Raw genomic sequence first — 18,911 nt, 5'->3', positions numbered from 1 at the left:
AATACAAAATGTAAGGAGCAAAAATATGATTTCATATTTGAAGTTAATAATGTTTTAGAAAAATATCCAAATTTTCTTTTCTGAAGAACTTTTCTAGTGAAAGTTCCATATATTGAATAATGAAACATTTCTCATCATCAGTATTATCTGGTCCAATTCTTGAATACTAGTCTAGTTTTAATTGTATTTATTTTATATTTATTCTATTGACTGTGCTACATCTTTATCACTGTACATGGGCTCAGTAGTTACATTTCCAAGCTCTAGAGCACAAGATCAGTAGTTGTGGCACATAGACTTTAGTTACTCCAGGGCAGGTGGGATCTTCCTGGATCAGGGATTGAACCCATGTCTCCTGCATTGGCAGGTGCATCCTTCACCACTGAGTCACCTGCCTAGCCCTTTTCAATGTGTATAAAAAGAAGTACACTTCCTCTGATAAAAGTCACAAGAAAATAACTAACACCAAAGCAGAATATTTCATTTTACCCATGTTGTAGCATGCATCAGAACTTCATTACTTTTTATAATTGAATAATATTCCATTGTACAGATACACCATTATTTATTAATCTATGAGTTCACTGAAGGATTTGACATTGTTTCCACCTTTTGGCTATTGTGAATATGGATGATAACAAACATTTATACAAAAGGTTTTGTGTGAACACTGGTTTTGAAATCTTTTGTGTACATATATGAGTGGAATTGCTGGGTCATATGGTAATTCTAGGTTTAGCTTTTTGGGGAAACAGCAAACTGTTTCACAGTGGTTGGTCCAATTCTTCATTCCCAGTAGCATTGTATGAGGGTTCCAATGTTCAATAAAAGTGGCAAGATGGCCATCCTTGTTTTGTTCTTAATCTTAGATTATACAGTTAGGTTACTGGATTAGGTGTCTTTCCTTTAGTATAATCATTTATGGCTATGAATTTTCCTCTGGGCACTGCTTTTACTTCATCTCTTCAGTTGTGATACATAGTGTTTTGATTCTCATTCATTTCAAAGTACTTTTAATTACCTCCAGAGATTACAAATTGACTAACTGGTTTTTTATTGCATGCTGTCTAATTTAATATATATATATTAAATATATTAATATATATGAATTTTCTAGGTTTCCTCCTCAGCTGGTGAACATCTCTAGTTTTTCATTTCAGTTATTGTATCTTTTAGCTCCAAAATGTCTATATGGATCTTCCTTATAATTTCTTTTTCTTCATTGATATTCTATATTTGTTGAGACATTAATCTCCTGGTTTTGTTGTGTTTTTGTCCACAGTTTATCTCTTTGAGGATATTTGAGACAGTTGATTTAAAGTCTTCGTCCCATAAGCACAATGTCATGCTTCCTCAGAGTATTTTCTTTGTTTGTTTTTCCCCTTAATAATGGAAGTAAATTTTCTTTTATTCTTCCCCTGCCTCATAATTTTTGTAAAAACCTGGAAATTTTGAGTACTCTAATGTGATATGAAAATAAGATTACATTCCTCTATTGTGTTTATTTTTGATGTTTGTTGTGGGTTGCTTTTGTTTGTTTAGTGATTCTCCCAAACACTTACTGTAATATTAATATCACTATGTTAATATCATTCTTTTTCACTTGGGGTCACCAAAGTGTTTCTTAGCTTATTGGTGAACTTGAGTTTTGTCCAAGTTACCTTAAATACTTGAGGTCAGAAAAAAAAAAGAAAAGAAAAAGGGAAATCTACATGCTTGCTCCCAACCTTAGCGGACTGGATCTTAGTTGGAGTACTTCTTTCATGCTTATTCAGGATGTTTATAACTCTGCCTCTACCTTCAATTCTTGCCTGTGTAGATGCTAAGGCTAGCCAGAGATAAAAGATTAAGTCTTCTTGGTCTTTCCTGAGCATGTGTCCAACACTGTTCATATTTGTGCACTTTTAAATTCTCCAATATATATGAAAACTTTAAAAAATCCTATTCTCCCATTTATAATATCTCTTTCCCCAAACTTTTCATTCCCAGGCATTCTGGTCTTTTCAGTGCCTGTCCCAAATCATCCACAATCTCAGACACTGGTGACAAGTATATGACCTTAAATACTTTCAGCAAACACTGCCCGGAGGTGGCTCCAGCGCTATAATTTCTCTAAGTCAGGAAAAACAAAGTCAATCTTTGGGTTAGTCCCTTTAGGGAGTCATCAGACTTAGCAAAACACTGAATTATAATTATTTGAGAATAAGATCTATATTGTTCCCTCTGGCACTAGCAATCTGCACAAGTTCAGGCTATTTGCTTCATGACCACCACTGATCTGAGGGTTGGAGGATGGCAAGTAGGCCATTTCAAATGCCACAGCCCTTCCTTCAGGCAAGCCAGTTACTCTTTCTGCATTAACTTTTCCCCTTATTGTTGCAAGTTTTGGACTAGATTTCAGATTTCTGCAGAAGCTGACTCTGACCAATTTTTGCCAAAATTTATAGATGCTTTTATGGTAGGACAGAGCCCTGGAGATTCCTATTCTGTTATTTCCAGTGACATCCTGATTCTTACATTTTTAAAAATAAATATTAATATCTAACATAAAATTCTGCTCTCAATATCTTTTTTCTTTAGAAATAAACTTATCTACAGCAGATTAATCATCAAAATTTGAACATAAAAATGTAAAAGAAGCATGAAATGTTCTTACCATTCTTCCAAAGAAGTTTCAAACTGTCAAAATAAAAGATGAAAATCAAATTTTTAACATCTCAAACCAATAATAGATTTAACTAACACCTTAACTCACCAACAAAATTGTAAACACTCTACATTTTCCTATTTGTTTCTGTCAAATTATACTCTGTTGTTTCCACAACAAGTATATCCTTATCTTAGTTAGCCTTATTCTTTTATTATCACTCTCACCTAATTGTTCTCACCCTTCACCTGTTTCTAAACTTTACCTTTACCCTAACAGTCAGCTTAAATGCCATTTACTCCTAAAAGACGTTTCATACAATCAGAAGTACATACTATCCATTAAATTTCAATATATTACCATAAAGTGGAAAACACGTAATTACATGTTAAGTTTACAAATATTTAGTTTTTCATAGAATTATCCCACTTCTGGACTATAAAATCCTTGGTAGGAGTTATGTTGTACAGATGTATTCTAACACTATCTTGGGCTATAAAAGGCACAAATTAACAAAATCTCAGAATATATAGACAGAATGTTATGGATTTCATGGATAATACCCAATTCAACATTTTAAATCAGACATACATGATCACTTCTCAATTCCCATATCACACCAAAATTTTGGAGAAAAATATATAGGTACATTAGTAAGATCACTGGACAATATATTTGAGAATTCCCAGAAACAGAGTAATGAGACTGATGGTAAAAACGGAGCAAAGAAAAGTATAACTCAGAAGAGACAAGTGGAATCAAGGACACGGAAGCAACCTAGATATCCATCAACAGATGAATGGATAAAGAAGTTGTGGTACACATACACAATGGAACTCAGCCATAAAAAGGGACATATTTGAGTTAGTTCTAATGAGGTGGATGAACCTAGAGCCTAATATACAGAGTGAAGTAAGTCAGAAAGAGAAAAATAAGTATCATATATTAATGCATATATATGCAATCCAGAAAGATGGTACTGATGAACCTATTTGAAGGGCACTAATGGAGATGCAGCCATAGAAAACAGACTACACAGTGGGGAAGGAGAGGAAGCGACGAATTGGAAGAGTAACACTGAAACATATACATTACCATATATAAAACAGATAGTCAGTGGGACTTTGCTCTGTGAAGTCAAACCCAGTGCTCTGTGACAACATGGGAGGGGAGGGATGGAGTGGGAGGTGCGAGGGAGGATCAAGAGAGAAGGGACATATGTATACCTATGGCTGATTCATGTTGATGTATGGCAGAAATCAATAAAATATTATAAGGCAATTATCCTCCAATTAAAAACAAATAAATATATTTTTTAAAAAAGAAACAACAAGTGGAGACCATTTCAGGAAAGGTGAAAAGTTTCTGTGTGGAACTCATGAGAAATTCCCAGTATGTGAGAACAAGCTGCTGATAACCAAAGTAAATGCTTCCCTGGTGGCTCACACGGTAAAGCGTCTGCCTGCAATGTGGGAGACCTGGGTTCGATCTCTGGGTTGGGAAGATCCCCTGGAGAAGGAAATGGCAACCCACTCCAGTATTCTTTCCTGCAGAATTCCATGGACAGAGGAGCCTGGTAGGCTACAGTCCATGGGGTGGCGAAGAGTCAGATATGACTGGATTTAGAAAAGGCAGAGGAACCAGAGATCAAATTGCCAACATAGAGATCAAATTTGCCAACATAGATCCATCTATGCCGTTGGATCATAGAAAAAGCAAGAGAGTTCCAGAAAATTATCTACTTCTGCTTTACTGACTATGCCAAAGCCTTTGCTTGTGTGGACCACAACAAACTCTGGAAAATTCTTCAAGAGGTGGGAATACCAGACCACCTGACTTGCCTTCTGAGAAATCTGTATGCAGGTCAGGAAGCAACAGTTAGAACTGGACATGAAACAACAGACTGGTTCCAAATAGGAAAAGGAGTATGTCAAGGCTGTATACTGTTACCCTGCTTATTTACCTTATATGCAGAGTACATCATGAGAAACGCTGGGCTGGAAGAAGCACAAGCTGCAATCAAGATTGCTGGGAGAAATATCAATAACCTCAGATATGCAAATGACACCACCCTTATGGCAGAAAGCAAAGAAGCGCTAAAGAGTCTCTTGATGAAAGAGGAGAGTGAAAAAGTTGGCTTAAAACTCAACATTCAGAAAACTAAGATCATGGCATCTGGTCCCAACACTTCATGGGGAAATAGATGGGGAAACAGTGGAAACAGTGGCAGACTTTATTTTTTTTGGCTCCAAAATCACTGCAGGTGGTAACTGCAACCATGAAAGCAAAAGACACTTGCTCCTTGGAAGAAAAGTAATGACCAACCTAGACAGTATATGAAAGAGCAGAGACATTACTTTGCCAAGAAAGGTCCATCTAGTCAAAGCTATGGTTTTTCCAGTAGTCATGTATGGATGTAAGAGTTGGACTATAAAAAAAGCTGAGTGCCGCAGAATTGATGTTTTTGAACTGTGGTGTTGAAGAAGACACTCGAGAGCCCCTTGGACTGCAAGGAGATCCAACCAGTCCATCCTAAAGGAGATCAGTCCTGGGTGTTCGTTGGAAGGACTGATGCTGAAGCTGAAACTCTAATACTCTGGCCACCTGATATGAAGAACTGACTTATTAGAAAAGATCCTGATGCTGGGAAAGATTGAGGGCAGGAGGAGAAGGGGATGATAGAAGATGAGATGGTTGGACAGCATCACCAACTCAATGGACATGAGTCTGGGTAAACTCTGGGAGTTGGTGATGGACAGGGAAGCCTGGCGTGCTGCAGTCCATGGGCTCGCAAAGAGTCAGACACGACTGAGCGACTGAACTGAACTGAACTGAATCAAAGTAAATAATGGAGGGGCTGCCTGTGATGAGACAGGTCACTCCAGTCTGCTGCTTTCCATCCAAAGAATCCAGAATACACAGCCAAAAAGTTACCCTCTAGACATTGCCATGAGAAAAATTCTCTGACCACATTGGAGATATGCCCAAGTTGCAGAGAATATCTAAGAATGGAAGTTATTGCTCTAGAGAGAAGCAAAACAGAGCCTCCACAACCAGCAGAATCTTACATAGATGCAAACAAGTCAATGCAGAAAAACAAAAGCAGATGTACAAATGAGTGAAAAGATTATAATGGGCTAAAAACTCAAAAGTAAGCTTATTAAGGCAAAAGGGAAGGCCCACAACTTTCTTGCCTAAGCATATTACTTCCTATTTACAAAGAGCCTGAGTAGAAATTTTTATATGCTGGACAAAAGCCTTTGATGTAAGCAGACTCTGACAGTTGCTAAAAAGCAAGGAAATAATGACAGCAACAAAAAACAACAAAAACTTATGCCAGCAACCAGTAATCAGTCTGGTTTATCTTTAATAAATACAAGGACAAAAAAGAGTATCCAAATATTTGAAAAAAGTTTATAGCATGAAAAATAAGAATTTATTCAGATATAACAGAAATACTGGAATGAACATAAGTGAATATAGTAATAAATTGAAGGCATATTTATCTTTTCTCCACAATATTATAAAAGAGAAAAACTAAATTTGCTATGAGTTTCTTTGGACTTCCCAGTTGTGCTAGCAATAAAGAACTGCCTATCAATGCAGGAGTCGCAGGAGATGTAGGTTTGATCCCTGGGTTGGGAAAATCCCCTGCAGGAGGAAATGGCAACCCACCCCAGTATTCTTTCCTGGAGAATCCTATGGACAGAGGAGTCTGGCAGGCTATGGTCCATAGGGTTGCAAAGAGTTGGACACAACTGAAGCAACTTAGCATGCATGCACACATGAGTGTCATTATTCAAATACAAAACAGACTAAAGTAATCATTACGCATGTATGTGAGAATTTAGGGACTTTCCTGGCTGTCCAGTGGTTAAAAATCTGCCTTACAATACAGGGGACACAGGTTCAACTCCTGACTGGGTACTAAGATCCCACAGGCTGCCAAGCACCTAAGCCTGCATGCCATAAAAGTAAGCCTGCAAGCCACCACCAGAGAGCCTGCATACCACAACTACTGGAGCCCATTTGCCACAACTAGAGAGTCCATGCACCTCAACAAACGATCCTGCATGATGCAACAAAGATCCCACGTGCTGCAACTAAGACCCAATGCAGCCAAATAAATTTTAAAACAGAACAGTCAAAGTAATTTAAAATGAAAAAAAAAAAAAGACAGAACTACCTACCAAATATAAAAGTGTATTATGAAGCATATAAATTAGAAGGAGCAAGTTTCATTTTCAACACTACACAGAATCAAATTTTCCATTTTACTCACTTTAATTTGTGGCATATATGCAGATATGCCAGTATACTTCAGGGTCATATTCAACAATGCAGAGTTACTGCTGCATAATAACCACTCTTAAACTCAATGGCTAAAAACAATCCCCATTTTATTTGCTCATAATTTTGTGAGTCACCAGTGTACGATGGGCTCAGCTGTGTGATTTTTTGGTCACTAATATGACCTCAAACTAATGCAGTCATCTGGCACCTTGACGAGGATAGGTAGTTCAAGACAACCTCACTCACAGGTGATGGTTTGTGACTGCTGTAGGTAGGGCCTGTCCCTCGACTGGGTCATTCATCTTCAAGGAGGCTAGATTATGCTTCTTCACCTGAACTTATGGCGACAGGAGAGCAAAGGCAGAAGCTTCAAGGCCTCTTGAGACTTTTCTTAGAAGTTGTATGACACTTCTTCTGATACATTTGTTGTTTAAAACAAATCACAAGTCCAAGTCTATGTTTTAAAGGTTGAGAGAACAGACTGTCTGTTAAGGTAAGGAGATGGAAAGGAGGAGGGTAGCCATTTTTAATCCACCATTATCTTATCTTTGGCTTCAAGTACATACATGTCTCCCAGATGTAAAATGTCTCAAATATTTAAGTATAACTGCTAAAACCATAAATGTCTTGTTCTAGCCACAAACTTTTGGTATGTGTGTGTGTGTACACGCATGCATGAAGCAACAGATAACAGAAAAAACAAGTTACTTTTCTGAAGATATTTTCATTAGAATAATGGGGGCCAAATACAGATTGCAATGAATGAATGAGCATTTGGGAGGTGAGAAATCAGAGATACTAAATTTAGGCAACTCTTTTCAGATGTTAAGTTAAAAGTTAACTCTTTTCAGATGTTAAATGAGAAGAGAAACTGAAAAGGGGATGGATATATTTAAGGGTATGTATGGAATGAAAACAAATTTCCTGAAAACAAGAAAAATCAATATTTTAAATTTTGATAGGAGTGAATTAAGAAAAAAAGGGGATTTGGAGGATAGGATGGTGAGAAAAATGCCTGATGGAACAAGATCCTTGCAAAGGCAGAAGATGGAATGCAGGTAAAGGGGGAGCTATTGTGCTGAAGAGGGAAATAGTCCATAGAAGGACAAAGAGGATTATGTTTGTGGAATTCAAGAATGTTCATAGGTGAGATAAAGGGGTTTGAAGCATTTCTTTTATTTTGTCTCCTATTTTCTTTGAGGAGTAAGAAAGGAAGGAGTAGGGAGGAGGAGGATTTGGAAACCAAAACAAAAGAGAGGACTGGAGAAGCCACCAAAGAATATTAGAGAAAGTTCAGGTTGACAAATAGAATGATTTCAGAGCACTATTAAAGGTCCCATTGAGGCTGGAGACCATGAATGCATAATATCTCCAATATAAATTATTGTGTAATGTTCTCTATCACTATTCAGAAGCCTGGATGTAGAAGTGAAGATGGTGGACCATTAACAAGAGCTCTTTGCTGAATTCTACCAAAAATTTAGAGAAGAGCTAACACATATCTTACTCAAACTCTTCCAGAAAATTGCAGAAGAAGGTAAACTTCCAAACTCATTCTATGAGGCCACCATCACCCTAATTCCAAAACCAGACAAAGATGCCACAAAAAAGGAAAACTACAGGCCAATATCACTGATGAACATAGATGCAAAAATCCTTAACAAAATTCTAGCAAACAGAATCCAACAACATATTAAAAAAATCATACACCATGACCAAGTGGGCTTCATCCCAGGAATGAAAGGATTCTTTAATATCCGCAAATCAATCAATGTAATACACCACATTAACAAATTGAAAGATAAAAACCATATGATTATCTCAATAGATGCAGAGAAAGCCTTTGACAAAATTCAACACCCATTTATGATTAAAACTCTCCAGAAAGCAGGCATAGAAGGAACATACCTCAACATAATAAAAACTATATATGACAAACCCACAGCAAGTATTACCCTCAATGGTGAAAAATTGAAAGCATTTCCCCTAAAATCAGGAACAAGACAAGGGTGCCCACTCTCACCACTACTAGTCAACATAGTTTTGGAAGTTTTGGCCACAGCAATCAGAGCAGAAAAAGAAGTAAAAGGAATCCAGATAGGAAAAGAAGACGTGAAACTCTCACTGTTTGCAGATGACATGATCCTCTACATAGAAAACCCTAAAGACTCTACCAGAAAATTACTAGAGCTAATCAGAGAATATAGTAAAGTTGCAGGATATAAACTTAACACACAGAAATCCCTTGCATTCCTATACACTAACAATGAAAAAACAGAAAGAGAAATTAAGGAAACAATACCATTCACCATTGCAACAAAAAGAATAAAATACTTAGGAGTATATCTACCTAAAGAAACAAAAGACCTATACATAGAAAACTATAAAACACTGATGAAAGAATTCAAAGAGGACACAAACAGATGGAGAAACATACCGTGTTCATGGATTGGAAGAATCAATATTGTCAAAATGGCTATTCTACCCAAAGCAGTCTATAGATTCAATGCAATCCCTATCAAGCTACCAACGGTATTTTTCACAGAACTAGAACAAATAATTTCACAATTTGTATGGAAATACAAAAAACCTTGAATAGCCAAAGTAATCTTGAGAAAGAAGAATGGAACTGGAGGAATCAACCTGCCTGACTTCAGACTCTACTACAAAGCCACAGTCATCAAGACAGTATGGTACTGGCACAAAGACAGAAATATAGATCAATGGAACAGAATAGAAAGCCCACAGATAAATCCACGAACCTATGGACACCTTATCTTTGACAAAGGAGGCAAGGATATACAATGGAAAAAAGACAACCTCTTCAACATGTGGTGCTGGGAAAACTGGTCAACCACTTGTAAAAGAATGAAACTAGAATACTTTCTAACACCATACACAAAAATAAACTCAAAATGGATTAAAGATCTAAATGTAAGACCAGAAACTATAACACTCCTAGAGGAGAACACAGGCAAAACACTCTCCGACATGAATCACAGCAAGATCCTCCATGACCCACCTCCCAGAATATCGGAAATAAAAGCAAAAATAAACAAATGGGACCTAATGAAACTTAAAAGCTTTTGCACTACAAAGGAAACTATAAGTGAGGTGAAAAGACAGCCCTCAGATTGGGAGAAAATAATAGCAAATGAAGAAACAGACAAAGGATTGATCTCAAAAATATACAAGCAACTCCTGCAGCTCAATTCCAGAAAAATAAATGACCCAATCAAAAAATGGGCCAAAGAACTAAATAGACATTTCTCCAAAGAAGACATACAGATGGCTAACAAACACATGAAAAGATGCTCAACATCACTCATTATTAGAGAAATGCAAATCAAAACCACAATGAGGTACCATTACACGCCAGTCAGAATGACTGCTATCCAAAAGTCTACAAGCACTAAATTCTGGAGAGGGTGTGGAGAAAAGGGAACCCTCTTACACTGTTGGTGGGAATGCAAACTAGTACAGCCACTATGGAGAACAGTGTGGAGATTTCTTAAAAAACTGGAAATAGAACTGCCATATGACCCAGCAATCCCACTCCTGGGCATACACACTGAGGAAACCAGATCTGAAAGAGACATGTGCACCCCAATGTTCATCGCAGCACTGTTTATAATAGCCAGGACATGGATAGATGCCCATCAGCAGATGAATGGATAAGGAAGCTGTGGTACATATACACCATGGAATATTACTCAGCCGTTAAAAAGAATTCATTTGAATGAGTTCTAATGAGATGGATGAAACTGGAGCCCATTATACAGAGTGAAGTAAGCCAGAAAGATAAAGATCATTACAGCATACTAACACATATATATGGAATTTAGAAAGATGGTAATGATATCCCTATATGCAAAACAGAAAAAGAGACACAGATGTACAGAACAGACTTTTGGACTCTGTGGGAGAAGGCGAGGGTGGGATGTTTTGAGAGAACAGCATGTATATTATCTATGGTGAAACAGATCACCAGTCCAGGTTGGATGCATGAGACAAGTGCTCAGGCCTGGTGCACTGGGAAGACCCAGAGGAATTGGGTGGAGAGGGAGGTGGGAGGGGGGATCGGGATGGGGAATACATGTAACTCCATGGCTGATTCATGTCAATGTATGACAAAACCCACTGCAATGTTGTGAAGTAATTAGCCTCCAACTAATAAAAATAAATAAATAAATAAATAAAGTCAGACTAATCATAAAAAAAAAAGAAAAAAATAAATCTTTGGTCATTGAAGAAAAAGAAAAAAACAAGAGCTCATTGGATCTGGCCCTTTGTCAGACTAAAAGGAAGGCAGGATAAAGAAGTAAAGGACTAAATGTATCAATTGGTGAGTGTTTTAAGAGATGAACTGATTAGGCAAGAAGTAAAAATATTGGTATGATAGAATGGGAAACAGTGATCTGAGGTTTGACATTTCAAATGAAACAGAGCTAACAGAATGAAAGAACTCAAAGTATTTGATCAAGAGGATGAGATGATCAAATACAAGTGTTTCAGAATTAAAAAGTTACAAAATGGTATAAGTAAAGCAAAGTTTTCCAATGATAAGCATTTTAACATTCATGTTATTGGTCCTCACAGTTGATATACTCTCAAGCAGAGAGATTATTTAGTATAGTAGTGAATAGGATATTCCTAGGTCTGAAACACACCTGGTCTGGATACTGGCTCTAGGAGAAAGGAGAAATCAACTTTTGGAATCATTTTCTTCATCCATAATTGGGGATATTGGCAGTTTCTACCTCACAAGGTTTCCATAAGGATTCAATAAAATCATGTATATTAAGTGTTTAATACAGCCTATGATATGCAGTAAACACTTAAAAATATTAGCTATATTATTATTGCTATTAATGATAAAGTTATTACTTGTGTACAATGAATTTTTTTATATTTAAAGAATGATTTCTAAATAGCTTCTCTCTGAGCCATTCTTTTAAGTCATGGTAACATCTTAATGACTTGTATTGATTAAATGAAAAAGAAACTTTCAACTGAGTAGAGATCATTTCAAATTAAATAAAATCATCTCTAGTCTAGGCAGTGTGGGCGTATAAAGTAGAAGAAAAGCAAATCAAAACCTCTTATTTGTATGGGAAGATATCCACGTGATTATTTCCATCATTTTTCAATGTTTTCTCACTCTTACAAAAAATAAATGTAGGTAAAATGTTCACAGTAACTCTACTTTGATGAATTTTCTTTTCAAGATTCAGAATTACATTTAAACATCTATGAATGGATGGAGAAACTTATGGCAGCTGGCTTATTTACATAATATATCTACAGAAAAAGCCTGCTTTTTTCAATTTTCCTTAAGATAAGCTATGCAATACTTAGCTTATTTTGTGAATTACTTTACCTGAGGTCACTTTTTGGGCTTCCCTGGTGACTCAGCAGTAAAGAATCTGCCTGCAGGAGACCTAGGTTTGATCCCTGGGTCAGGAAGATCCCCTGGAAGAGGGCATGACAGCTCACTCCAGTATTCTTGCCTGGAGAATCCCATGGACAGAGGAGCCTGGTGGGCTACAGTCCATAGGGTCACAAAGAGTCGGACACAACTGAAGCAACTCGGACACAACCTCGAGCATGCATGCACGAGGTCACTGTTTTAGCTAGCCCGTTAACCATTGTTTTAACAGTTAGCTAACCGCTCAGAATCATGAGCAGGAATGGGTAATGAACATAGGCTTTGGGAACAGGGGGAGTGTGATCGAATCCCAACTCTGTCTTATGACCGTAAATAAGACTCTAAACTATTTAAAATTATTATTTCTCCATGTAGACAGAACAGTAACCATTCAACAATAGTTCTGAGTTATATTATAGCAGTGGCCCCAGCCTTTTTGGCACCAGGGACAGGTTCCACGGAAGACAATTTTTCCACGAACCAGGCTTGGGGGATGGTTTGGGGATGATTCAAGCACATTACATTTATTGTGCATAGTACTTCTAATCTAATGCCACTGCTGATCGACAGGAGTTATCAGTGTGAGGCCAAAGGTTGGGGCCTTTGACTATTCATATACACCTATCAATCTATTTTCATCATTTTAGCAACATATATAATTGTTAATTAAAACACTTGTGAAGTGTAGAGCATATCATATTCTATCTGTCTGGGCTCAGCTGTTTCCAACTCTTTGCAACTCCATGGACTGTAGCCCATCAGACTCTTCTGTCCATGGATTTTCCAGGTAAGAATACTGGAATGGGTTACCAATCTCTCCTCCAGTGATCTTCCCGACCCAGGGATTGAACTCAAGTTTTTCACGTCTCCTGCATTGGCAAGTGGATTCTTTTATCACTGAGCCACCTGGGAAGTCCCAGCATATCATATTAATTAATATGAATTCTCTTCTATCTACTTATACTCTTCAAGGCCCAGGCCACCATCAGACAGATGACCTGCAAAGCATTTTCTGAAGGAGTGTTCTAATGTGGGAGAACAAAGCAGCCACAGGTATAAATACTAACATAGAATGATATATATAATGTTATAGAAATAACAACACACAGTCAATATATACTGAGTGCACGTCACATGTTATCTAACATGGTGTCATTATCACCATTCTCATCTAAGTTCGGAGAAGGCAATGGTACCCCACTCCAGTACTCTTGCCTGGAAAATCCCATGGACAGAGGAGCCTGGTAGGCTGCCGTCCCTGGGGTTGCACAGAGTCGGACATGACAAGCGACTTAGCAGCAGTAGCAGCATCTAAGTTCACAGAAGTTGCGGCTCTTAGGGCCGTGATCTTAAATTCTGCACTCTAACTCCTCTGAAAGGAAACAGCACCTTAGATCAAGCATGACGACGGCCCACTGGAACTCAGAGCCAGAAACAGTAAGAGTGATCAAGGAAAAGAAATAGCACAGATTTCTGGCCAACTTTTCTTCCTATCTGGGCAGTGTAGTTGTGAATTAATTACTTAGAAATGTAATATGAATAAAAGGTATGAGAAGGTTTTTAATCATTCCTAAATTATCCTTTGAAAATAATAGATAGTTATAGTAACTTCAAGATTAAACCCCCTTCAGAATAATAAAGGCAAATTTTAACATTAAAAAGACAAAGAATCATTGTATTCTCTTTTAACAGACCTGTTAAGTATTTCTTTAAAACCAAATAACTCATTAAAAAAGGGCATTCTGTCCTTTTATACACCAATTTACTCATCTAAACATCTAATCAGTTTAGTGTCCCTGAAAAGGATGTAAATACTATTTAATTTACTAGTCAAGTTGGCTTATGGAAATTACTACTTAGCATGATTGCTGCTAAGATAAAGAACAAACACGCAGGAGAAAAAAAATCTGTTTAATAAGGTCATTTCACCCTTCTGAAGTGACACTATCAAAAACATGTCCAGACTAGTAAACTGTGCAACTAAGCAAAGATTCTATAAAATCCAAGAATCATTAAAAATAAATAAATAAATAACTCCCTGGGTCCTTTAAGTAACAGACCCTTATAGGCCCTATATTGTTCTTTAGTCACTCAGTCATGTCTGACTCTCATGACCTCATGGACCGTAGCCCACCAGGCTGCTCTGCCCAGGGGATTTCCCAGGCAAATAGTACAGGGGTGGGTAGCCATTTCCTTCTCCAGGGGATCTTCCTGACCCACGGATTGAATGGGCATTAATTGCTTGGTAGGTGGATTCTTTACCACTGAGCCACCAGGGAAACCTATAGACCCTATACAAAAATTTCAGCATGTTAGATATGACTTACCTGTTTCAGATGCTCCTGTATTTTAGACTCCATATCTTCAATGTGTGCAATCATCTTGTTGACACATGGAGCCGGGATGTTTACTAAAGCACAGCTTTCACGTCGGCATGGGTAGCCAAAATAAAGGCCTTTATTCAGCTCTACAGGTAAAGCAGACAGAGGACATCAGTTCACAGTTATATACAGAAAAGTAAACCTTGATCTTCAGAATGTACAAAAAGTTTCTGCTTTACTAGCACTAACACTCCAACTCCAATCAACAGATTGATAAATGTCAGAGAATTACAGAATGAACCTTCCAATAATCTGAAAACTAAAATAAAATGATCATTTATAACACAAAATGTAACAAATAAAAATAAGCCTAAGAAGTGAGAAGAAAACTTCAGGAAAATTTAAAAGTTGAAGTGTTCCATGGTATCATGAAAAAAGACAGAAAAAAGGCGGAAAATTGGTTAATCCATTTGTTTCTACATAGACCTTGAATCACTTAAGAAATGACTTTGACATATATTTTAAATTCTCCTCTCAAAGAGACACCACATGTTCCAGTGTAAATAATATCCAACCACTCATGCATTGAAGTTCTTCCTTAAATTCAGCATGGTTTCCCCTGCTGAAAAAATAAATAAATAAAAGCATGTCCCCATCATCCTCATAATAACCTCATTTTCTACCCTCCATTTCTGAAAATTGAAGTCTCATGCGAAGAGTGATTGATGTTCTCACTGTGGCATTCAAGTTGTACTCATCATAAAATCCACTCAGTCTGATGTGCCTCAGTGATTCTAATCCTGGCATGTCCCGAATCAACTGAAGGTTGCAGAAGCACAGCAAAGTTGTCCATGAAGCTCCACCAAAGTGCTTACTTGCAGTCCTGTGGCCTCTAAGGACTCTTCTGAGCTGGATTACAGCTGCAATCACTGATCTTAAATGCAAGACACGAAATAGGCTTGGGGCCTCAGTGAGAACAGACCGATGTTCTCATTTCAGTTGACCTTGAGGAACACGGAAGCAATTCTGTTGCCTTCAGTCTGTGTCTTTTGTTTCATTGTCAACACATAGAGATGGTAAATATTTTAGACAGCTTCATATAAACTGAAGTCTTTTAAATATCTTTAAATGAAATCTCAAAATATCCTCCTCCAAAAATAAATTATCTGTCAAAATGGCATAGGTTTCATTTATCAATGTGGCTATCCCACATATGTTCATATCCTACATGCAGAATAATAGTCCATATAGGAAAAAAATACATATTTTTTTTACCTTTTTGAGCACTAAATATATGTACCAAACATGGGGCTACACTAAGCACTTTTGATGCCACATTTTATTTAATCTTCACAACAATCAGTTGAAAGGGGTTCTTGTCTTGATTTCATATATGAGGAAATCAAAGCTTAGGGAAGTTGCTATCTAAAGTGTTGCACTGCAAAGAGCTGAGAAGTGGGAGAGCTGGAACTTAAACTATTTCTCTCTGGCTTGGGAGTATACACAATACCATGAAGGTTGTTTTTATATTTAAAGATGTGGTGAAATGAAGAGAAGTGTTTCTAAAAGGATATCTCAGGGACATCTCAAAAGTTTCACGTCACTTGTTTGTGAAGTTCGAATGTTCTTTCAAGATATCAGCGCTGATATTCTAATGTATTTTACTTTGCTTTGACCATGGGGAACACACATACTTGGCGTGACTAATTTTTTCTTATATTCTATTTTGCCTCTTTATTTCATACACAGATATACATTTTCATCTCTGTAACACTCAGAGGACCAAAAAAGAAAAAAACCAAGCTGATAAAAGTTACATATTGATCTCTTATCAAAATATCCTAATACAGTCATGTTGTCCAGCCTTCTAAAAATAGGGTTTTAATATACATTTAACAAGCAGGCAGTGTTCCTTACAGTCAAAGCATTTGTTTTGCTTCATTAAATGTGGAGGAAACAAGGATAACCATGACTCTTTTAATATTTTTCTTCATGTGCCATTCTCAACCTACCAGATGAGTTATTCATTAATTTCCAGAGCACTCCATGGTTTAGGATTAACATTTTACATATGGTAAAGTGGGGGAAAGGAAATATTGTAAAGTTAGAGTTTGCACTAAAAGTCTACAAAAGACATGGCACTATAAGCAGCACAAGGAAGAACAAGAATCTCTGAGTTCTCATTACTGCTTTATCCTAATACTAAGGGTATGAGTTACAACGTTCCTTTCTTTTTTTTCATGTGTCACATGCTATAGATACACTTAGGTCACTAAACTTGCTGTCTCTGGTCATTCATTTATCAGCTTGACTGACTGATAACTGTGATTCTTAGGATAAAATTAATCTCTAACCTTAGATTTCTCACTGAATACATGAATCAGATGGCAGGGTGTTATATAAGATCATTTTCACCTACAACTCCATGATACAATGAATTAACAGTTTTAGTCAAACATTAAGTTGATAGAGCTCTACCTTGTAAAGCCTGTGCATAAAAAATTGGGTAAATATTTCAAGAATTAAACTCAGGCGGGGCACTCATTCTCTCTAAAAATCAGCCCAACTCCAACATCCTTGCTCAGAATCAATGCATAAGAGTAAGATCCTTCTGGACCTAACCAGAGTTGAGGTTTGTTGAGACTGCAACATGAAACTTCCATTTGAGAAAAAATATGGATGGTCTGATTGTGTGGGCAAAGGGTTGTTTATGTTCATTAACTGCCAACTCTCTTCGCTCAATGAATTAGATCCTTACACAGTTTATTCACACAGGCCCTATAATTTAAGATTTTATCACTACCATTCTTCCTTTTCTGCTTTTAATATGTAATTCCTTTACATCTATCACTGAAAGTATTGTATCATGCCTTTATCTCAAGTCAGTTCTCTGAGGAAAAACTCTTACCCAACCCAATTTTTTTTTTCTCACATTCCATTACCCCTTTTAATATCCTGGTTTTCTTCCAAAATGCAGAATAAGCTAGTGCTCATAAGTTTAGAAATAATTTCTTCTCCTTGCAAAGCCTCTGTGTGATGAACAGAAAGTACTGTTAACTTTTTTTTAATGAAAAACAAAGCTCCTTTTAGTTTTGTTATACACTGGCGGTGGGGGAACGTAGGAAGAGACCTTTCCCTGAGTAAAGAATGAACGGGCAGATTGATAGAAGTTATCCAATCTAAAGAAAAGAAATAAAAATGAAGAAAAAAGAACAGATCCTCAAGGAATTCTAGGGAAAAAAAATCAAACACAATCAAAGTCCAGCATATGTGAAGTTGAGGGTCTGGAAAGAGAAGAGAGGGAAATTTGGAGAGAAAAATATTTGAAGAAATAACAGCCAAAAAATTTCAAAATCTCATGAAAAACATCAACTCACACATCCAAGAAGCTCAACAAATCTCACACAATATGAAAATATAAAGAGAACTATGTCTGAAAACATCAACAGTTTGGTCAAACTGTTGAAAACCAATTAAAGAGGAAATCTTTAAAGCAGCCAGATACAAAAGGACATGTCCTCTATTATATAGAGGACATGTTATGAATAACTGCTATAATTCTCATCAGAAACAAGATAGGCCAGGACATAATAGAAAAAATAGTTTTAAAAAACAAACACGCAATTGGGAGAGTATTTCAGTTCGGCTCAGTCGCTCAGTTGCGTCCGACTCTTCGCGATCCCATGGACTTCAGCATACCAGGCTTCCCTGTCCATCACCAACTTGCAGAGCCTATTCAAATTCATGTCCATTGTGTTGGTGATTCCATCCAACCATCTCATCCTCTGTCGTCCCCTTCTCCTCCCACCTTCAATCTTTCCCAGTATCAGGATCTTTTCCAGCGAGTTGGTTCTGCACATCAGGTGGCCAAAGTATTGGAGTTTCAGCTTCAGCATCAGTCCTTCCAATGAATATTCAGGACTGATTTCCTTCAGGATGGACTGGTTTGATCGCCTTGCAGTCCAAGGGACTCTCAAGAGTCTTCTCCAACTCCACAGCTCAAAGGCATCAATTCTTTGGCATTCAGCTCTCTTTATAGTCCAACTCTCACATCCATACATGACTACTGGAAAAACCATAGTTTTGACTAGATGGAACTTTGTTAGTAAAGTAATGTCTCTGCTTTTTAATATGCTGTCTAGGTTGGTCATAGCTTTTGTTCCAAGGAGTAAACATCTTTTAAGTAGTACTGAGACACAAACATTACCATATGTAAAACAGA

At 37.1% G+C, this 18,911-nt stretch overlaps 1 protein-coding gene across 1 annotated transcript in view; it reads right to left on the bottom strand.

Moving 5' to 3' along the window:
* Positions 1-18,911, bottom strand: part of CCDC178 (coiled-coil domain containing 178) — a 369,784-nt gene that overhangs the window by 327,021 nt on the left and 23,852 nt on the right. Inside the window, exons 3-4 of the mRNA XM_043889273.1 lie at positions 14,696-14,835; positions 2,657-2,679 (exon numbers count right to left, since the gene is read on the bottom strand). Of these exons, the coding sequence (XP_043745208.1) occupies positions 2,657-2,679; positions 14,696-14,835 (163 nt within the window). The remainder of the gene's footprint in view (positions 1-2,656; positions 2,680-14,695; positions 14,836-18,911) is intronic.

The sequence above is a fragment of the Cervus elaphus genome, chromosome 27 (genome assembly GCF_910594005.1).
Source record: "Cervus elaphus chromosome 27, mCerEla1.1, whole genome shotgun sequence".
NCBI lineage: Eukaryota > Metazoa > Chordata > Mammalia > Artiodactyla > Cervidae > Cervus > Cervus elaphus.
Note: the sequence above shows the minus strand (reverse complement) of the source record. Positions and strands in the feature narration are given on the sequence as shown.